The sequence below is a fragment of the Cydia amplana genome, chromosome 18, assembly GCF_948474715.1.
Source record: "Cydia amplana chromosome 18, ilCydAmpl1.1, whole genome shotgun sequence".
Lineage (NCBI taxonomy): Eukaryota > Metazoa > Arthropoda > Insecta > Lepidoptera > Tortricidae > Cydia > Cydia amplana.
Window position 1 is genome coordinate 10,535,450 of NC_086086.1, and position 21,944 is coordinate 10,557,393.

At 39.8% G+C, this 21,944-nt stretch overlaps 2 protein-coding genes and 1 non-coding gene across 3 annotated transcripts; 1 reads left to right on the forward strand and 2 right to left on the reverse strand.

Annotated features, from left to right (window-relative positions):
• The first annotated feature begins 1,545 nt into the window (after window positions 1–1,545).
• On the forward strand, window positions 1,546–7,026 carry LOC134656649 (glutathione S-transferase 1-like). The gene is made up of 5 exons (XM_063512206.1): window positions 1,546–1,691; window positions 3,535–3,593; window positions 4,711–4,858; window positions 5,855–6,048; window positions 6,862–7,026. Exons 1-5 carry the CDS (start codon window positions 1,551–1,553, stop codon window positions 7,004–7,006), a joined length of 687 nt encoding a protein of 228 aa, XP_063368276.1. The 5' UTR covers window positions 1,546–1,550; the 3' UTR covers window positions 7,007–7,026.
• A 464-nt stretch (window positions 7,027–7,490) lies between these two features.
• Window positions 7,491–21,874, reverse strand: LOC134656426 (ubiquitin-conjugating enzyme E2 Q2). The gene is made up of 8 exons (XM_063511956.1): window positions 21,596–21,874; window positions 19,681–19,797; window positions 16,513–16,613; window positions 15,586–15,721; window positions 14,282–14,453; window positions 12,669–12,860; window positions 9,332–9,559; window positions 7,491–7,983 (listed from the first exon to the last, which is right to left on the reverse strand). Exons 1-8 carry the CDS (start codon window positions 21,755–21,757, stop codon window positions 7,952–7,954), a joined length of 1,140 nt encoding a protein of 379 aa, XP_063368026.1. The 5' UTR covers window positions 21,758–21,874; the 3' UTR covers window positions 7,491–7,951.
• On the reverse strand, window positions 8,597–8,669 carry Trnad-auc (transfer RNA aspartic acid (anticodon AUC)). The gene has a single exon. It is a non-coding gene; the product is annotated as a tRNA-Asp (tRNA).
• Window positions 21,875–21,944: the final 70 nt, after the last annotated feature.

Genomic DNA, 21,944 nt, shown 5'->3' on the forward strand with positions numbered 1-21,944 from the left:
AGTACTGGTATCTATTAGCACGTCTTCTTATCTTGCATTTGTACAGATCATTTTTTTGAAAACTGTCTCACTAAATTAGTAATGATTTTTTTTCTGATGGACGTTTAGGTAAACGCGCGTAAAGCACTGATTTAGTCGATCTTATTTGTAAATTCCGTAAAGTTTGGACTGCTAAAAATGGTAATTATGTATTACACATATCCTATACTCCAACTTGCATAGACTACATTTTTGTTATATGATACTGAACAAGAGTAAATGAAAGTTAGACGAAATCAATTTTCACCAGAAATTACTTCATAACAAGTGAACATTTTTCGTGAAAATCGACTTAATTTCAACGTAATTTTGATACTTAAACAATCTACAACATGTCCTGAAACTGTTCTTATACATAATTTTTTATAATTTATAACTATAATTTTTTGATGAATTTTTAAAAACTGCCCCTGCTCGTCATATATTGCCGGTGACGCACGCTCGGGACCTTATTATTAAAAGGCAAGATGAGAAGACGTGTCAATAGAAACCAATACTTGTTATTTAGATATTAAGTAACAAAAGGAGTACAATTTCAACGACTAAATCTATCAATTTTACATTTTGGCTGTAAAATCGTTAACGGAGCCTTAACCTTTAGAAAAAACCGACTTCAAAAAGAATATAAGATATAAGTAATACAAGGGCCCGATTTATAAATTTCGATCGCTCGATTTCGTCACTTGAAAATCGGTGGAAAACGGCGAAATGCTAATTTTTGAAATTCGTGTGATAGAAATTTGGAATCGAGTGGTATTGACCACTCGTTTTCAATTATATTAGTAGAATTTATATGCCTAGTAGTGGAGATATTACGGAACGAAATACACGAAATCGAGAGGTCGAAATTCAAAAATCGGCCCCCAGTAAATATTATCCCTCTTATATGCGTTAGCAATGGATATGCTTGAAGTCGGTGCCAAGCCAAATCTTAAAAGCGTCAACACACTGTCTTACCGAATGCTAAAACTCCATTAGTTGCTTGGGAGTATTATTGACCAGGATTGTAACTATTTGGCTATAGGCACCGATTTCTAACAATAGTTGCTAACGCATACAAAAGGGATATTAAATATTTTATTTTATCCTTTTGGAAGTCATATTCTTTTTTTTTTAAAGATAATTTAATTTTAATGTTTAATTTACTAATGGAGACAGGTCTAACGAGCCCAAACTCAATGTTGTTTTCTCCCAGATGTCCTGGCGGCCTAGCCAAGGTGACAATCACTATCACTACGACAACGAAACGCTTTGTCTCTTTATCACTGCCATATTAGTGCGACGGTGACAGTTGCGTTTCGATCACTACGGAGCGTAAGCGATTGGCATGTTGGCTACGCGGCCTGATATGGCCAAATAAATAATCTATCATTAGATAAGTTCAATGGGATCATAATATTATATTGTCTCTAGTCTTACGTATGTCCTTCAGCCCAAATTTTAGACATCGAGAACTGGTTCAAATCTCGTTTCCAAGATTATTTTAAATAATTTTATTTACAGCAATAAATATGCGGACAGTCTTGTACCATTCGAAGAGCAGCCCACCGTCACGGGCCGTCAAGATGGTTGCCGGCATCTTGAATGTAGAATTGGAGGAAAGATATCTCAACCCGGTGGCGAGGGACCAGGACACGCCAGAGTTAATAGAGGTGAGCGAAACGAAAAAAAAAAACAATGTAAACTAAAGGCCATGGCAGGATAAACTAAGTGAATCTGCCCCCAGCGAGTTTTGGCTTGTAATTTTTTTCGATGATGTGGCTTTGTATTGTATTGGTAACATGTACCTATGCAAAATTTGAGCCCCCAAAAGTCTATAGTTAAAAAAAAAGAAATATGATCTTTTTGCAGTATTTTTTTTTCTAGCCAGCCGATTTTGTCGTGCGTCACGTATAATGTACAATATCTGGGTAACCAAGCTTCGATCTAATACCTTTAAACGAGCAATTCTTGTTTATTTATATATATAATATCTGGGTGACCGAGCTTCGCTCGGAAAACGTATAAAAACTCGAAAATGCGCGTTTTCCCAGAGATAAGACCTAGCTAGATCGATTTTTCGCTCCCGAAAACCCCCGTATAGCAAATTTCATCTAAATCGTTAGAGCCGTTTCCGAGAGATATATATATATATATATATATTTCGGGGAGAGAAATATATATATATATATATATATATATTTCGGGGATCTCGGAAACGGCTCTAACGATTTAGATGAAATTTGCTATACGGGGGTTTTCGGGGGCGAAAAATCGATCTAGCTAGGTCTAGGTATATATATATATATATAAATAAATAAATAAATAAATAAACAAGAATTGCTCGTTTAAAGGTATTAGATATATTTCGGGGATCTCGGAAACGGCTCTAACGATTTCGATGAAATTTGCTATATGGGGGTTTTCGGGGGCGAAAAATCGATCTAGCTAGGTCTTATCTCTGGGAAAACGCGCATTTTCGAGTATGTTTTCCGAGCGAAGCTCGGTTACCCAGATATTTCACATTATACGTGACGCACGTCAAAATCGGCTGGCTAGAAAAAAAAATATTGCAAAAAGATCATATTTCTTTTTTTTTTAATATTTAAACTGTTGGGGGCTCAAATTTTGCATACTTGTTACCAATACAAAGCCACATCATCGAAAAAAACTACAAGCCAGAACTCGCTTCACTTAGCTTATCCTGCCATGGCCTTTAAAGTGTCATTTAATAGAACTTGCTAACTATGTAAACAAAAGTTACTAGTAATTTGACATTCAGTGTCAATTTTAGTATGGCGGTTTGTTTACATAGTTAGCAAGTTCTATTGAATGACACTTTACGGCCTAATGAATGCGAACTTTAACCTTTTCCACGCCGCGCCGTGTCAAACACAAAAGCTGTCACTCAGACGAGTCAGACGCCACATCATTGAAGTGTCAAAACTGAAATTGAACTTTATGTATAATGCACGTAGGTCGATGTTGCTCTGTGGTCTGTGACCGATTAATCGGTTTTTGGCGTTGAACCTACGGTTCGGATATATCGGTCATTGGCGTCCAAAAGGTTAATATACCTACGTCAAAACTTAGCTCTAGGGGGCCTACCGCGAACACCGAAGTTCGCAAATTGAGGGCATATTTCTCTGTCACTCTAATTACGCCTTATTCGCGGTTATAGTCTATGCGGAAAGAGAAGTCGTGAAATGTATTTGGCCCCATACATTCCACGACTCTTTTCTTTCCGCACTAACTCTATATCCTAGACACAAAACAAACGCGCTCATTCTTTCTTCCGTGATCCTAGATAATTTTTGACGTACCTACTTATATTAAAGTTCCAACCGGCCGTCAGTCATTCCGCCGCTACTTTAAGCAAGGATGCTAAATACGTGTAAAACGAAATACTCAACTATGATTCTATGAATACCTCATTGTGGTAATCTAATATTGCAAGCCATAAATTTACGTATTTCTGTAATGTATTATTTGCTTTAAAAAATCATTGTCTTACAGAAGAATCCTATGAGATCCATACCGCTGCTCGACGAAGGAGACTATTGGATAGCCGACAGGTACCTACCTACTATAAAATTATTATTATTTCCTACCTTGTGTGATTGAGTCAAATTGATTTAAGTTTAACAAACCATACCGATTTTGAAAAGGTCTGCTAAGAATACCACAATAGTATTTTATACAATCGTGATATAATGGAGAGCTTTTCAGTCGAGTACCGTGTTTAGGCAACGAAGCTTGCTGAGTTGCCTAAGTAAAGGTACGGGATTGAAAAGCTTGATTAATATCACTATTGTATACAACACTTTTTCTACGAGTCAACAAAAAAATACTTAAAACTAGTAGAAGAATCATATATGTAGGTAAAAAAACCAAAAGTATACAGCTAAGATGCGTGAGCAGCCGCGATACCTTCATACTCGTACGCGACCCGGTCCCCGCGCCCCGCGCCCCCGGCCGGTTGGTCAACGACACCTTCTCGTAACTCATGAGGCCCTGGTACTTGCTCCGCGCTTTCGATTGGTCAATTTCATTATAGTTGACTAAACTGTATCGAAATGAATATTATAGTTGACTAAACGGTATCGAAATGAATATTATAGTTGACTAAACTGTATCGAAATAAATATTATAGTTGAGTTGGGGTCCCATAGTGCAAAAAGTATGCGATTTCACTTTGGTATACGAAGTATTAATTCAAGCATTGCAGTCGACGAGTAGAAAAAGCTACTCAGGCGCATCCGAAGGCTGTGTTGGGAATATTTGCTGCTGACGGGTAAACATTAATTCGGGTAGAGCGGCCGGCTGGTATCCCGTACCGCCTAGTCATGATTTCGAGTGGCGCCCACAGAAGTGAATTTTTCTGTTTTCTGTACAAATCAAATGCATTAAATTTTTGAGTACCTACAGGTAGGTACCTAATCAGATATCTAACTCTGAGATAAGTAAGATATACCTAATAAAAAAAAGAATTTATAAAATTTCCTACGAGTAAAAACGTAGTCGGGTAATAAAGATATTACCCACGCACCCACCATGACGCATTTCTTTTTCGCCCTATGGTTGTCTGGTAGAGAATGCCTAGCTAGAGCCATTAAGTCCGCATGTTGTATTTCTTATATATGAGCAATGAAGTTAAAGATAAAATAAATACAAATTACAAATTTGTTCCAGTCACGCTATAATTGTGTATCTTTTTGAAAAATACGCAAAACCTGAGCACCAGCATCTGTACCCCTCTGACATTCGAAAACGCGCCACAATCAACCAGCGAATGTACTTCGAATGTGGTATATTGTTTCCCAGACTTCGATCTGTAATGGTGAGTAGGTAGTTTTAAAGATCTAAGCATACAGACAGACAGGCAGTGGGAAGCGACTTTTGGCCCGATTCGAATTTTGTAATAGACATCTATTAGATATCTTTTAGACATCGCCAAGATACGATAACGATATGTTTAAGATCTAACCTGTCAAATTTGACATTTCCGCGATTCTGGAGATACTCTTGAAATGCTCTTGAACGATTTCCACAAGATATTACTTAGAGATCTAATGCACAAATCTAATAGATATCTAACACGATCTATCGTAAAAGTGACATTGGTTGCCCGAATTGCGCTGCAAAAGAGAACTAGTTGAAATCTAAACTATAACGTATCTAGAATGGATCTAGTACGTGTCGTCTCTTGTGAATATCTTGAAGTTCGAATACGGCAGTTTGTTTTATACTATGTAGTGATATATATTTATGTAGATATCTTGCTTGGGCCAGGCTGGGCCAGGCGTAGCTCACTCCGCGATTTCGTCGCGTGGCTACAAGTAGGTACCAACAAGTACATGCGGCCATAGAGAAAAAAATACATAGAGTGCTCACTCCATACATCAGTTTTAGTAACAAAAAGACTATTAGCATCTAGCATCGAGTAGCGGAACTATCAGTACTGCTACTTGACAATAGATGGCGGCGGCGACCGGAAAGTCTTATGCTGTTGAGATAAGACTTTCCGGTCGGTGCTACATCTATTGTCAAGTAGCAGTACTGATAGTTCCGCTACTCGATGCTAGATGTAGACACTGAAATTAATAGTCTGAACTGATGTATGGAGTGAGCACTCTTGTCTTTATTTCTCTATGATGCGGCCCACACCAATTTTGGTGTCTAGCCTTAGTAGTTGCCGCGCACTGCTACGGAATGGACGCCTGCTCGCGCTTGCGCCACCTAGCGGTCATATCTGTCGTAACAGACGCGCTTTGTTAGAGAGTGAATCTTCTGTACCCAGTACTATTATTTATTCTGTGCTTGTGCTAACTTTCAGGCCCCAACATTCTGGGGCAAGCTGACAGAGCTTTCGAAGCCCATGAAGTCTAACATAGAGGACGCGTACCGCACGCTAGAAGCCTACTTGTCTCGCACCCTGTACGTGGCCGATGACGTACTCACTTTGGCAGATATAAGCATCGTTACCACGGTGTCGACGATGGACGGCATCCACCCTGTCGATGTCAAAAGGTATTCGTTATAGGGCTCCTCTACACGATGGGCCAGCGCCGGCTACTCCAAGGGACGCAGCCTTGCGGTAAAATAAGATAGCAATATCACTTGCTCCCTCTAACGCATAAATGCGTCCCTTGGAGTGGCCGGCGCTGGCCCATCGTGTAGAGGAGCCAATAAACCTTTTGTACTACAAAAGTATTTTAACACACCATTGTAAACCTTATTGAAATGTATGAAGATTGATTTTAAAATGTAACCGTATGCTGTCTTTGGCGGTTATTGAACGCCAATAACACGAATGATGTGCCTCCGTTGCTAAGTAGAGAAAGAATATGGGGCATTATCTATGACAAGGGACCTTATTGTCGATGGCGCTTATGCCACACAGCGTCGCGCGGCATTGTATTTATATCGAATCGTCGTTAATAACGGCGTAAGCGCCATCGACAATAAGGTCCCTTTTCATAGATAATGTCACATATTATAATTACCCTGCTCCTACTACTCCTGACGCTTCTTTCTTCATAATGACGGCGCTGTGCTTTTAGCAGGGCTTTCTATTAACTGCCAGCGCCTTGCTACGTTTGTAGCCAGTAGCGATTTTTTTCCGTAAGCGCCTACGAACAAGAACCCGCCTAGCGGGTTGCTGGCAGTGAATTTGTTATAACATTTTTCACATAGCCTCCATACAATTTGTAAACTTATAACAAAAATGTCTTGAGATAACGGCTATCACTGTCCCCAAGCTGTTTAAAAAATACTAAACGACTGTGGCGCTTCTAAGATTATTTAATTTCTTATAACCTAATTGTTTTACATTCCATTCAGATACCCAAAGTTAAAGCAGTGGTTGCAGTCGATGTCCCAGAAGGATTTCTGTCAGAAATACAACGAGCCGGGAAGGGAGGAGCTGGTGGCCGTGCTTGTTACTATGATGGGGAACAACAAGCATAATCAGCGAGCTAAACTTTAATATTTGTTGTTGCAGTACGACCTTTGATATGTTTAACCTTTTCGACGCCGTGTCAAACACAAAAGCTGGCACGCTGACGCCACGACACCGAAGTGTCGAAACTGAAATTGAACTTTATGCATATGCACGTAGGTCTATGTTGCTCTGTGGTCTGTGACCGATTAATCGGTCTTTGGCGTTGAACCTACGGTGCGGATATATCGGTCATTAGCGTCCAAAAGGTTAAGCCTCGCATCCTTTGTGCGTCAAACCCGACACAAAAAAAACGTGGAAAATCACGAGTGTCATAAAATATTCACAAACATTCGTGAACGTTTCAATCACGGCAAACTTTTGTCGCAGTTTTGTCAACGCGTATCGATCAACAATTTCTTCCTCGTGTTTAGCGTGTACAAGTAAATAATCTAATATAAAAGGGAGTGGTAACTAAGTACTGATTACTATATTTATGTTAAAGTGGTGTGGAAATGTATATAAAACACAATTTATAAGAATCACAGGTTTTTATTTCAGTAACTAAAAAGAAATGCAAAGAATTCCTTAACTTTACACTCCTGTAACGTCTAGGGCTAACCATATGGATAACTTTTTGATGAGAAACGAATGATTACAAAAAACGTTACACATTAAACATTTCCTATAAGTCTTATAATTGTCTCTCGTTAACGCCCGCCGCACTCGGAACATTCATTCATAGCACTTAACATATATAATATTAAGGACATGTACAATACTTGAGATAATCTCTCGAAACGTCAGTTCAGCTCAGTCATACGAAACAATACACGGGACCGTCGAGTAACATACTCATTGGAAACATTCGAATTAAATTTAAACTATCATCACGCTATCTCGTCGATTCACTTCAAATTTGTGGGCGTCCATTGTTGGTGAGGGCGTTAGTGTCTGTTGCACGATAGTCTAAGGATGGCGCGAGACCCAGCATTAGCCATCCTCCTTGGGTGGTGTGAACCAGCCTGAAACATACCACGTATTACACGCTTAGGTTACACAATCGGGCCAAAGATCGGCAAAAGTACGTAGAGTTGATTATCCTCTAGCCGCCTCTAGTCAAACCTTGCCAAGCAAAATTAAATTTTATTTCGTCAACACAAAGTTCAAATTAGAATGGAACATGAGACCTTTTTATAGGTCTAGAGGATATACTATACTGACTAGAAGGCAAGGAGGGTTGCACTACTCACAACATAGACTAGGAATCCTCTAGACGGAGTTTAGAGCAATTATTTCATGAAACCGATGCTGCCTAAAATACTGGGGTGCGGGGGACGAGGTGAGCGAGTCCCGTGCCGTGATTGGTCCGTTCAAAGACACGGACCAATCACGGCACGGGATTGACTCGAAGATGGAGTAAAACTACCGTATAAGTGGCAGAGTGGGTAGCGTTACTATGCTCAGTCTAGAGGATGTCTTGTCTGTGACTCACAATCAACGGTTAAATTATAAAGTGACGGTAGCTTTTATTCCATAGGGAACTGTCAAAGTTAACAAGCTAATTTTGACGTACTAACATCGACAAATGGTTTAGTACAACTGGCTCTTAGATAAATTTAAAAGTTGAAAAATTACTGTCTTGGGTGAGACTTGAACTCACGGCCTCTGGATCGATACTCCAGCGCTCTGCCACCTGAGCCACCAAGACCTCATCCATAGCTAGCAGATCTTTCCATCGCTTAATTTGATAGCATCATTTGGAGACATTGGTTGTTAAATATTAAATTGGCTCTTAGATGTTTAGAAATGTAATGAAAGTAGTCACCCATGCCATAGAGAAAAAAATACATAGAGTGCTCACTCCATACATCCGTGTTAGTACCAAAAAGACTATTAGCATCTAGCATCGAGTAGCGGAACTATCAGTACTGCTGCTTGACAATACATGTCGCCACCGACCGGAAAGTCTTATGCTGTTGAGATAAGACTTTCCGGTCGGTGCTACATCAGTTCTGAAGACACTGAAATTAATAGTCTGAACTGATGTATGGAGTGAGCACTCTATGTATTTTTTTCTCTATGCCCATGCTTAGGGCTGCCATCCGTCCGGGTTTCCCCGGATTTGTCCTAGTTTGGATGCCGTCCGGGGGCCACCTGGGGAGGTTTTCAAAAAGTGTCCGGGTTTCTACCCGACGACGTTTTTTTTCCCAGACACTTTTTAGAATGAAAGAAAAAGCGATTGTTTTTTAATAATATTATCTTCGGACACGGGGAAAATGCGATTTACGCCAAATTACCGAGTTTTTTAAGTCTATGTCCGTGTTGGACGAATTTAGAGATGGCAGTCCTACCCATGGTGCCCCCACTCACCGTTCTTCTCGTGTATCTGCACTAGGCACTTGAAGCTCTGCTGCGCGCGCGCCAGCGAGTACTGCGTCTGCGAGACGACCTTGGTGGCGCCGAACTGTATGCGCGCCTTGCCTTTCACCAGCGTGGCGGCGATCTGCATGATGACCGCCTCGACCGTGTACGCGGACGACCAGCCCTGCTTCGTGAGCAGCTCCATGCATATCGCGCCACCCACCAGCACGTAGCCTCCTGCGAATGGTCAACCTTTTTAGGGTACCAAAGCGTAAAAACCGGCCAAGTGCGAGTCGGACTCGCGCACGGAGGGTTCCGCACCATCAACAAAAAATAGAGCAGAACAAGCAAAAAAACGGTCACCCATCCAAGTACTGACCCCGCCCGACGTTGCTTAACTTCGGTCAAAAATCACGTTTGTTGTATGGGAGCCCCACTTAAATCTTTATTTTATTCTGTTTTTAGTATTTGTTGTTATAGCGGCAACAGAAATACATCATCTGTGAAAATTTCAACTGTCTAGCTATCACGGTTCGTGAGATATAAAGTCTTTTTTTTTATTCCGTAGACTGAAATGACAGTTAATAGTATGAACATGAAATGTCATTTCATACTATTAACTGTCATTTCAGTCTACCGAATAAAAAAATAGACTTTAGCCTGGTGACAGACGGACGGACGGACGGACGGACGGACGGACAGCGGAGTTTTAGTAATAGGGTCCCGTTTTTACCCTTTGGGTACGGAACCCTAAAAACGGGACCTTATTACCACAGGGCGGACACGCCAATGTCGCGGGGTGAGCACGGGGCGAGGTAATGCGAGTCGGGGCGGGACGGTGCGTGGCCGTTCTGTATGATATTACTAATTCTGTGCTATTACTAAGACGACTGTTCGTCTGTCCTTCCGTCCGTCTGTCTGACACCAGGCTGTAACTCATGAACCGTGATTGACAGTTGAAATTTTCACAGATGAAGTATTTCTGTTGCCGCTATAACAACAAATACTAAAAACAAAACTAAAATAAATATGTAAGCGAGGCTCCCATACAACAAACGTGATTTTTTTCCCGTTTTTTGCGTAATGGTACGGAACCCTATGTGCGCGAGTCCGACTCGCACTTGACCTGTTTTTTTTTTATATCCCAGATACTAAAATGACAGTTGGCTTCCCTAGTTTGACCAATCGATGTTTTTAAAGCACGAAGAATTCGTACATTGACACTACTGTCCCGTTCAATGACACTGTGCGAGCGGTGCGATGTATTTTAGCTTCCTTAATCAATACACAAGTAAACCATTTTCAAATGCAATAAAATGTAAAGCATGTAAAACCTCGGTTAGACTTCAAAGAAAGTACAGGAAAACAAAGTTAAAAATAGGTATCTTATACATCCTAAAAACATTAACCATTTGAACACAATACAACTTTTAACACATTCATTGCCACCCAGCCAAACAAGACATCCGCGCCAGGCCACAAAAATTCCTTCATATAAAGCTGTAGTACCACGATCCCGACTATCGGGTCGTCCGGCCTGGGAACGAAATCATAAAATACCCGATAGTCGGGTTTTCGGCACTGAATGTGTTAAACTGTCCAATACTTTATTTTAAATACTCCTAAAACAGACAACACGTTTACATGTATAAGACGTTAATGTACGATTCCCATTCCCATCGACCGAATGGAGTCGGGCCGCGCCGGAGCGCACTTCACAATGTCCTAAACCAGCGGTCGGAAACCTGCGGCCCGCGAGCCTCCCTGGCTAATTTGTATGTAATATTGACAAACGACAGTGTCTGATAAAGTCACAAATATTAACAAAGTACGGCCCGCGTCAACTTCATTAACATCTATGTGACCCTTGGCTTCTAAAAGGTTGCCGACCGTTGTTCTAAACAATATGTATGACAGACGCAATGGAGTCTGGTGGCCTACCGCGAACCACGTTCGTCGTGATGCCTCCCTGTCACACTTACGTATGAATTTACAAGTGCGACAGAGAGGCAACACGTCGAGCGTGGTTCGCGGTAGGCCTTCTGTCCGGAGCCGTCCGCATCCGCGAGGTGCCGACTGGCTTGTGGCCGTATAACTGTAAAATGCGCTCCGACGCCGACGATTGGATTTGTACATAAACAATTTTTCCAGGTGGGAATGCCACATTGGTCCAAGAACAAGAGTATAAGGTAAGGTAAGGAGTATAAGGTGCGTCTCTTGTGGTAAATGCGTCATTTGAAGATATCTTCGAAACGCAACATATTATAACTAATATCTGGGTGACCGAGCTTCGCTCGGAAAACAAAAAAACTCGAAAATGCGCGTTTTCCCAGAGATAAAACCTAGCTAGATCGATTTTTCGCCCCCAAAAACCCCCATATAGCAATTTTCATCGAAATCGTTAGAGCCGTTTCCGAGATCCCCGAAATATATATATATATATATATATAAGAATTGCTCGTTTAATTATAACTATTATAGCCGTCTGTATTAAAAATTCAGTGACCACACTTCAAACAGAGGGATGCAATAGTTCTAAAATGTTCCGTTTAGAAGAAATCTTTAAAAGACGCATTTACCTCAAGTGACGAATTTACCTCGGTTGACCATACCATAGAGAAAAAAATACATAGATTGCTCACTCCATACATCAGTTTTAGTACCAAAAAGACTATTAGCATCTAGCATCGAGTAGCGGAACTATCAGTACTGCTACTTGACAATAGATCTAGCCACCGACCGGAAAGTCTTATGCTGTTGAGATAAGACTTTCCGGTCGGTGCTACATCTATTGTCAAGTAGCAGTACTGATAGTTCCGCTACTCGATGCTAGATGTAGACACTGAAATTAATAGTCTAACTGATGTATGGAGTGAGCACTCTTGTCTTACTATATTTCTCTATGACCATACCAGGGATGTTGCGGATGCCGATTTTTTGACATCCGCGGATGCGGATTTTTAAAGGTTCACATCCGCGGATGCGGATGCGGATGTCAAGATAGGTACATAAAAAACGTCAAATATTACATTTTAGTAATTTTTATTTAAAAAAACCGGCCAAGTGCGAGTCGGACTCGCGTTCCAAGGGTTCCGTACATTAAGTCCCACTCACGCTTGACTGCTAATTTCTAATAGGTTTTTTTGGCTAATGACTAAATTACCTAGCAGTCTAGCACTTACGCCGATGCTAAGACGTTCCTGTACCGAACTGTTCCACATCCGCATCCGCATTAAATCCGCATCGATTTTATGCGGATGCGGATGCGGATGTTGAAAATAATGCGGAAGTTCCGCGCTTGCGGATGCGGATGCGGATATTCGCAACATCCCTGGACCATACCCACCTGATATAATGGGATAGACGACCCGCACGAACGGCGGCTCGAAGGGGTACGTCTCCTTGAACATGATGTTGAGCAGGATGGAGTCCTTGCCTTCCTTCTCCTTCAGCAGCAGCAGGTCGTTGTGCAGCGGGCTGTCCGGGTCCACGGAGCGCAGCCGGATGTTCCACTCGTACAGGGAGTCGTTCACGAGCTCTGCATATGAGATTATTCAGTTATCACTACATAGTATAAAACAAAGTCTCTTCCCGCTGTCTGTCGTCCCTATATATGCTTAGATGTTTAAAACTACGCAACGGATTTTGATGCTGTTTTTTTAATAGATAGTGATTCAAGGGGAAGGTTTATGTATAATTTGCTAACCCGTGCGAAGCCGGGGCGGGTCGCTAGTAACTATTAAATTTTTAGAAATCATTTGGGAAAACAGCTAATACTATTCAAACTGCTGGATCGATATTTATCAAATATAGCTAAGAAACTCGCATAGAAACTAGCTTCCACATAAAATAACCGCATCGAAATCGGTCCATCCGTTGGAGTCCTACGAATGCTACAATAGACAGAGATTTTAGGTTCCTTAATTTCTTTGTCTAATCCAGCGGTCGGCAACCTTTTAGCAGCCAAGGGCCACATAGTAGCTAATGTAGGTGACGCGGGCCGCACTTTGTTATTTTGTATGACTTTGTCAGACATTGTCGTTTGTCAATATTACATACAAAATAGCCAGGGAGGCTCGCGGGCCGCAAGTGACAGGTTCACGGGCCGCATGCGGCCCGCGGGCCGCGGGTTGCCGACCGCTGGTCTAATCGATGGTCATCCAAGCAACAGCAATGGCGAGAAAAATATTACGAATTTTTAAAGTATCTGTCTAATTGCAAACGGCCTCCTAGTGCGAAGCGACGCACTATACTTTTTACATTTTTATGCAAATGACACTTTAATATTTAATATAATGTTTATACAAAAAGTTTCGCATACTAAACTCAGAATAACCATGTAGTTCATTCTTTCGTAGTTAAGTCTTTGTTACTAGAGATTGTTTAAAGGTTGACTGGAAGATATCCCTTATAGGGATAGTTCGCCTTTGTACATTGTATATATTTTGTTGTTATTGTGTTTGTAATCTGTCTTATGTACAATAAAGTGTTTACATACATACCCACAGCACCAAGAACGCTTATTTATGGGTTATGGTGTGTTGTCAATGTAACTTTCCAGCTTTCTAGTAAGGTTTATATTGGCTCACTTGCGCCCGTGAGTGAGTGTAGTGTGAGTGAATATTTTTAAATGTATGGCGTTCGTATGAATGAACATTTTGTATACATAGCACGTATGGCTTTCAAAGGGGAACATCACAGACAATCCAACCTCTAGACATAGCATAGTCGCGCTACCCCCTCTGCCACACATACGGTAGCGTTACTCCATCTTCGAGTCAATCCCGTGCCGTGATTGGTCCGTGTCTTTGAACGGACCAATCACGGCACGGGATTCGCTCACCTCGTCCCCCCGCACCCCCGTATTTTTGGCAGCATCGGTTTCATGAAAGAATTGGCCTAAGCTCAGTCTAGAGGTTGGATTGTCAGTGGGGAACATATTCCATAAGTATAACTCACCAATGGAATACATATTGCTCTTGAAGGAATGTGAGCGATATATGTCCCGCAGCTCCTTCATGAGGCGGTCTGTGGCTTGTAGGCTGCCCGAGACACTGCCGGACAAATAGTCTTGCCGTTGGTTCTGTCGGAGTCTCTCTAGTGTCGCTAAGTGTTCTGTTTCCATATCATCCTAGAAAAAAAAATATTACTAGATAAAAAATATGTCACACACACGTAAATAATAACAGTCCTGAAGACACTAGTTTTCAGCTTCAGCAGTTTTTGTACACCCAGTTGTGTATCTCGATGAATATATATGTGACCGTTTTAGGGAAACCCCGTTTTTCCTATTAAAAACTAGTTTTCCGTATCGCCTTGGTCAAAACACATTTTGACTAGTTAAACTAGTTTTCGAATAGCGCCATGGTGACAACGCGTTTTAAGTACGACTTGTCAGTCGAAACTTGTTTTCAAAAAGTGCACTGGTGAAAACTAGTTGTAACTAATTATTAAAAATTAATTTCAGTGAAAAGTTGAAAACTAGTTTTGACTATAAAACGCATTTTCACTAGTTTGACTATAGTTCGTTTTTTTAGCATTAGAAATAAGGTAAATCTTGACGTGCCTTTTTATTAAAAAATATTGAAAAGCCAAAGAATGTAAAAGATCGTACATATATGATTTATAATTCTAACATATTTGCTGTAACTTAGTTTTCAATGGTGATTTTTAACAAAAAGACATGTCAAGATCGCTTATAGTATGAATTATCTGAGATGATTTCTTCGGGCTCGGGCCCTAGTCTATTAAACAAAAGGTATTGTTTCCTTTATGCAGTGCTTACACCTGCTTACTGCTAATAGACCCTACTTAAGTAACGGGAACAAACCCGTTTAAAAAGCAAATTTATCATTATATTTATATGGTTCAAATTCATGAAACAACCCATTTGGAGATAACACGTTTTGTTATCTCCAAAGAAAAGACCACCCTGATTGTTCTCAGAATGAGCTGTCACATAAATTTGAACCTTAATACTATCACGATAGTTGCTTTTTAAACGACATGGTTACTTTGGCACGTGCTGAAGACCGCTCTTAAAAGAAACAAAGGCTTTTGTTCAACAGATTAGTTCTCGAGCCCGAAAAAATCATCTGAGATAATTCATACTATACCTTCTTTCTAATGCAAACAAAACGAACTATAGTTACTTTATATATTTTATAATGTTAGCTCAGAAAAAAGTTTACATTACATTGCAGTTAAGTTAATTATTTTCTATAACCAATTATAGCATGTATAAGAGAAGCAGTTGGACTCACTTTGTTGCTTCGTCCCGCATCCTCTACCATCTCTAGAGGCAAGTCATCTTCACCTTCTGAATCGTCCTCTTCTGCTGCCATCTCCTCGTCTTCCTCTGTGCCTGATTCGGCCCCATTGGACGTCACACTCGGCAACCTAGAAAAAAATACATTGAAATCAATTAGATAGGATAGTTAACCGTTTTAATCCAAGTCAAACATTATGCGACCTTGACTAGACTTGTCAATATAATTATATATTGACTGTACTCTCTCTCTATAAACAATTTCTAATATTTACAAGTGGAGCCAAAAAAGTAAAAAAAAATTTTGACGCGAGAACAAAAAAAAGCTTTACGGAGGTCATCCAAGTCGGCCAACCTTCCATACAAAAGCTAAACATTTTTTGCGTCAAAAAAGTTTTTTTTCTACTTTTTCATAATCAGAACACAATACCGAATATGCCCGTAAATGTCTCCCCACTATTTTGGATACAACCTGTATGCAAAGAGATTTTACTAATAGATGGGATGTACAGTCGCCATCAGATATATCGGAGCGGCCGAGGTGCTCATCAATATCTGAACACGCACTCTAACGCCCTGACAATACAGGCGTGTTCAGATATTTGTGAGCGCCTTGACCGCTCCGATATTTATGATGGCGACTGTACCTATAAAGGCTAAGAAAAATTCATGCCTTACAGCAAAAGTAGATGTAAAAATCCCGTTTGGAAAGCTTGCTATATTTATAGTACCATCTAGTTCAGCTCTCACACCCGGGGCACGATTATTTCTTACACTAACTCTTTTCCACAATTAATAACTGACACTTTAGCAAAATATTGTAAGTCAAATTTTTATATATATTTTTTTATATTGTAAGTCTTCAGCATTATGTCAAAAAGTCATGTATTGTATAAATAAGTGTAATTGTTGATAATCTTACCTCTGCTGGGGGAAAGGGTGCATAGGTAAAGTGAGGGAGTCCAGATCTGGAGGCTCCGGTACGCCGTGTAACTTGCATAGCTCTCTTAACAATATACCAACCTGCAACACATCAATATACACTCACTCAGTATTCCAAAATTGGTGTTTGTCAATGTAATAGGATATTTGCATAAATCATATATTACTTTAGTTTCTCTAGATAAATGACAAAGAAGCAAACAAGTGATATGATAATGACTGCCCCAAATTTTTAGTGTTTAAGAATGTTATCATAACAATAGACTGCTCAATGTATGTCAAATTGTATGTGACCTGGAAAAACTAAGCTAATGTTCCAACTGTTTGAAAAAAAAAATATTTAAAATGCCTTAGTTTTTTTAGTTTTTCACTTCACCAAGCATCATTTAAAAAACCGGCCAAGTGCGAAACGGACTCGCGCACGGAGGGTTCCGCACGTATGGGAGCCCCACTTATATCTTTTATTTATTCTGTTTTTAGTATTTGTTGTTATAGCGGCATACATCATCTGTGAAAATTTCAACTGTCTAGCTATCACGGTTCGTGAGATACAGCCTGGTGACAGACGGACTGACGGACGGACGGACGGACAGCAGAGTCTTAGTAATAGGGTCCCGTTTTTACCCTTTGAGTACGGAACCCTAAAAAACATTATCGGGCTTATTATACTTGAAGAGTTTCCTCAATTTCTAGAGGATCCCATCATCAAATGCTCATATTGTAACAGAGTATGAAGTTATATTGTAAATTAGTCCAGCCATTTTTGGCAAATGGGCCTACATAAAAAAATAGGCTGTGACAGACGGACAGACAGACAGACGAGTGATCCTATTAGGGTTCCGTTTTTTCCTTTTGAGGTACGGAACCCTAAAAAGAAGCTGAGAATGAAAAGAAGATGATTAAAATTGCGCAATACATAATACTTTAATACTACAAGAAACTTTACAATAGTCATAAAAGAGTAACAGTATTACAGCTGCAGGTGAATGAACCCAGGTTCATGGCCGTTCGCCACGTAAATAACAAGCAGTTACAAATATAATTGGAGACATAAAATTATCTGAAAATAGCAGTGTTGTCAGACGGTCACAAAAGCCACATTTTTCGTGACTTAGGCCCCCGTCTGTAACTTATGAGCAAGACTCGGAAAAACGCCCGTCATTTTGAAACATTACCCTGTTCCATACTACACAGACTTCTTTATACTAATGTCAACGATTAAATATGCTCCAATGACATCCGTAGACCGTAAAGTTTACGGTCTACGCAGGGCCGGATTAACCCTAAGGCAGAGTAGGCAACTGCCTATGGGCCCCGCCTCGGCTAGGGGGCCCCGGCGGCCCCGTCGCGCCAAAAAAAAGTTTTTCATATGGCCAAAATTCTTAAATATGTTACCTACTTATACCTAATGTCCAATATCAGTTTCTCAGACACACAATCATCAAATGATTATGTAAATTATGTTATTTTATAGCTTTTAAAGTCTGTAAATCGAGCCCGAATTTCAGGCTCCCGTGGGCACGAGGGCCTAAAACCTCATTAATGAAACTTCGGCCCTCCGAGTAACTCTTGTATGATACATATATTATTGTTGAGTAACATTTGACGATTGGCTCGTATCAGAGCGCTGCTTTGATTCATTGATTTCAGATTCCTTTTGCCTCGCATGAAAGCTCACCTCGCAGGTTATAAGTACGCTTCGGGCTTGTTAAGTATGTGGAGATTGCTGAGCTCGACCTTCAGCCTCACTTTTTACCTCAATTTTTGGTTCGCCTACCAAATCTCTTCTTCAACTTATTTGGCCTCGCTGCGCCAAGCTCGGCCTGCGGTCTCGCTTTTTAATACAATGGACATTGGTTGTCGTCTGTGATCTAGCTGAGCTTATCCTGAAGCACGGCTTTGACCTCTTGACCTCGCATGAAAGCTCACCTACTGGGTAACTTCGGATTTTTAGGCCTTATTAACACGCTTTCACAATTTTTTCACAAAAAATTTCGCGCTCGCTACGCTCGCGATTTTTATTGCTTTCCCGATTTACCCTGTACTTACATGCTAATTTGACTGGTTAATGAATAATCATTTAAACACATGTAATTTTTTTATTATTAGCTTAATCTTAATCATGTGGCTCATATGGTCGGACAATCGCTGTTCAGCCTCGCAAAATATTGAACTACTTATTGAGAAAAAAAAAAGAGCTCTCCCCACACTGGACGCAAGGAGGAATCGGCAAAAACTAATATAAAAAACCTTTATGTCCACGCAAGAGCGAAAAAGACATCGTTCGGCATGTTCCGATCGGCTCAACCGACACCTGAAGGTTGAAATTAAAACCGCAAACTTACTTCCCTGTACTGAACAACTGAACTTATGTATGCAGAATTAACTGTAAGGGGGCCCCGAGCATTGCACTGCCTAGGGGCCCCGACATGCTTAATCGGGCCCTGGGTCTACGGATGTCATTGTGGCATTACGGCATAAACGAACATTTTCGACTCGTAAATTGATCCTAAATTATGATTTGTTTTCAAACTGACGGGCGTTTTTCCGAGCCTTGCTTATGAGTTATGATTTGGCCGCGGACTTTTATTTGAGACCTTTTGAGTTAATAGTGTAATGAGAAAAATGTGACTTTTAGACGAAACACAACTTATGACTCAAGAGCCCGGGCACCACTGGCCCAACTCTTCCATATCAATGTAATGTAGGGTTAACACAGTGGCAAAGAAATCAAAGAATTAAATATTTTTACAGCTACTGAAGGAGGAAACATAGCAACTGTACTTCATTTCTCTACATCTTATCAAAAATTTATTTGTGGTCATAAAATATACACACTTAGCGCCACTTGCACCATCCCACTAATCCGGGATTAACCCTTTAACCTACCTGTCCTGTCCCACTAGCATTGACTTAAAATGAAAGTTGTTTTAATAATGTATGTATGGCCCTATCCTTTTTTGACCCAGATATAAGCCTTGGGAGAGGACAGGTTAAACTGTTAACCCAGTGTCAAATTGTTCTGGTAACCATAGTAACTCCAGGTTTAACCGGTTAACCCCAGTTAGTGGGATGGTGCAAATTTTCTAATACTAAGGATGTCAAATAAAAACAATGTGACTAGTGAATATAAGTGGAAATACTGTACCTGACTTATGACATGATTGTCTCTTCCTTGTGTGTTGCTGAGGATCTGCACTGCATTTGTCACAATGAGATCTTCACTGTCTGCGAACCACACTGGTGGTGTACTGGGGTATGTCTCCTACAAGACACATTTTATGCAAATTAATTTATTTGACAAATATTTTCAGCTATTATTCAATTTTATAGTATATTTCATGAGTCATTTTTCTAAGCTAGTTTATTCGATTTTGTAAATAATTAATCAAAAGCTATACTAATTAAGGAAAACATATATGCAAGTGAGAATTTCAAATTATAATAGAAGATATAAAGTTCTTAGTACAAAAAAAATCATAATGAACATGTAATTCTCATAGTGATACTATGAGCAGAGAAATTATTTAAAGACAGTTAAATTTAACATAATTAAAGCAAAATCAATACCTAAAACAATTTAAATAAATAAAATAAATAAATAAATAAATATTATAGGACATTTCTACACAAAAAGCCCCACGGTAAGCTCAAGAAGGCTTGTGTCGTGGGTACTCAGACAACGATAGATATAATATACAAATACTTAAATACATAGAAAACAACCATGACTCAGGAACAAACATCTGTGCTCATCACACAAATAAATGCCCTTACTGGGATTCGAACCCAGGACTGCGGCTTCACAGGCAGGGTCACTACCCACTAGGCCAGACCGGTCGTCATTTAAGCAATTCAACAACAGAAGTGGTGCTGGACAGGCCACTTGATGAGGAAGAACCTAGACAAGTTTAGTGTGCAAAGGACCTTGTAAAGTGGTGCCCTAGGTATAAAGAAAGACGCAAAAATTTAGATGGTCAGGAGACCTAAAAAGAATTGGAAGAGGTAACTGGATGCAAACAGCAAAGGATAGAAGTAAACAAAAGTTTTTGGAGGCCTATGTCAAAGCATGAGTTGCAGTCGTTTAAACCAAATCACTGTAACCTAATTATTTGTTAACTTCAATAATAAAGGCTATTTTAATTTTATTTATTTTATACTATGAGCAGAAAAGTACCTATATATACAATGTTGTCTATGAAATATTATAAATTTAGTTAATTACATTTTCAATTTTGTTTCCGTTTTTTGATTGTGATCAATAAATTTAATGAATCAGTCTTAAATCTAATAGAGGTCTCTATTAAAACACAACTATAGAAATAATACAGAATATTTCTGCTTCGAACAAGTTCATATTTTGTATTGTGTTATGTATAATATCTATTCATTGGGCTTGTATAACATTGATGCTTGAATATGTATCACATATTTACACTTGGCCACACGCTAACAATCAACAAAAGTATATCAATTACTAATTATACATATTATTATAAACATTAGAACAATAGATGCTAACTAAGTAAATAATACAACAAAGCTGAGACACTAATGCAACCTAAGATGTTTTCATCTATATTGTAGTGTCTAAGCCAAACTCAAGCTGACACTTCACTTGAGCAAACAAAAAGACCAATATAATGTATACATGACAAAAAGCAAGTAGATGACTAAGAACCATTGTCCCAAAATTGCGCCTTTTACCGTTATCCACACAAAACATGCGACGAATAGCCAAGAGTTTCAAAGAGCGATTGATCGATACGATAATTCGTCACGGACTGTTATTGCTCAATTCTAACCCATTATTTACGTACAAACCCTGCGCACTTCACGCGATCAATCCCTATGCGCCGCACATAAACAAACCAACCGCTGGGATCTGCTTACGGAGGCTTGGATACGGGTGAAAAACGGGTTCACTTCCGTAAATCTCTTGTTGACAGCCCTGCCCTCATAAACAACGACCCTTTGTCCCAACTAACGATAATCAATAAACGCTGGTACAATTTGCAATGAGTGCTCGTGCATGTTTATTATAATGTTAAAACTGTACTCACTGTAATGTTAGCGTGTATCTCATATTTCTTTCCATTTCTGCCAACGAATCTGCAGGTCAGTTCGTCGACACTAGCTGACATTATCTGAAACCGCTCATGGTTCTTTGGAAACACTTGTTCTAATGTTTTGATTTCTAACTTAAGTGTGTTCAAGCAAGCCATTAGTGTCTTCTAACACTAATTTTTAACTAAATAATAAATACCCACGTTACAATACATGGAAAAATTCTAAGTTCACTCCCTATGCAACCGAGCAAAATGGCGGAACGTGAAGGCGGAATTAAAAAAAAAAACAAGTAAGAGTGAAAGAGACCACGCGTATCAATAGTTTGGAAATTTTAAATGTACT

What these genes read in the sequence shown, in the direction of transcription:
- LOC134656649 (XM_063512206.1), top strand. Translation starts at nt 1,551, where the DNA reads ATGCGGACAGTCTTGTACCATTCGAAGAGCAGCCCACCGTCACGGGCC. An exon ending in ACACGCCAGAGTTAATAGAG is followed by an intron (nt 1,692 to 3,534) that starts GTGAGCGAAACG and finishes ATTGTCTTACAG; the next exon opens with AAGAATCCTATGAGATCCAT. An exon ending in CACCCTGTCGATGTCAAAAG is followed by an intron (nt 6,049 to 6,861) that starts GTATTCGTTATA and finishes CATTCCATTCAG; the next exon opens with ATACCCAAAGTTAAAGCAGT.
- LOC134656426 (XM_063511956.1), bottom strand. Translation starts at nt 21,757, where the DNA reads ATGGCTTGCTTGAACACACTTAAGTTAGAAATCAAAACATTAGAACAA. An exon ending in ACAATCATGTCATAAGTCAG is followed by an intron (nt 16,614 to 19,680) that starts GTACAGTATTTC and finishes GATGTGTTGCAG; the next exon opens with GTTGGTATATTGTTAAGAGA. An exon ending in CACCCTTTCCCCCAGCAGAG is followed by an intron (nt 15,722 to 16,512) that starts GTAAGATTATCA and finishes ATTTTTTTCTAG; the next exon opens with GTTGCCGAGTGTGACGTCCA.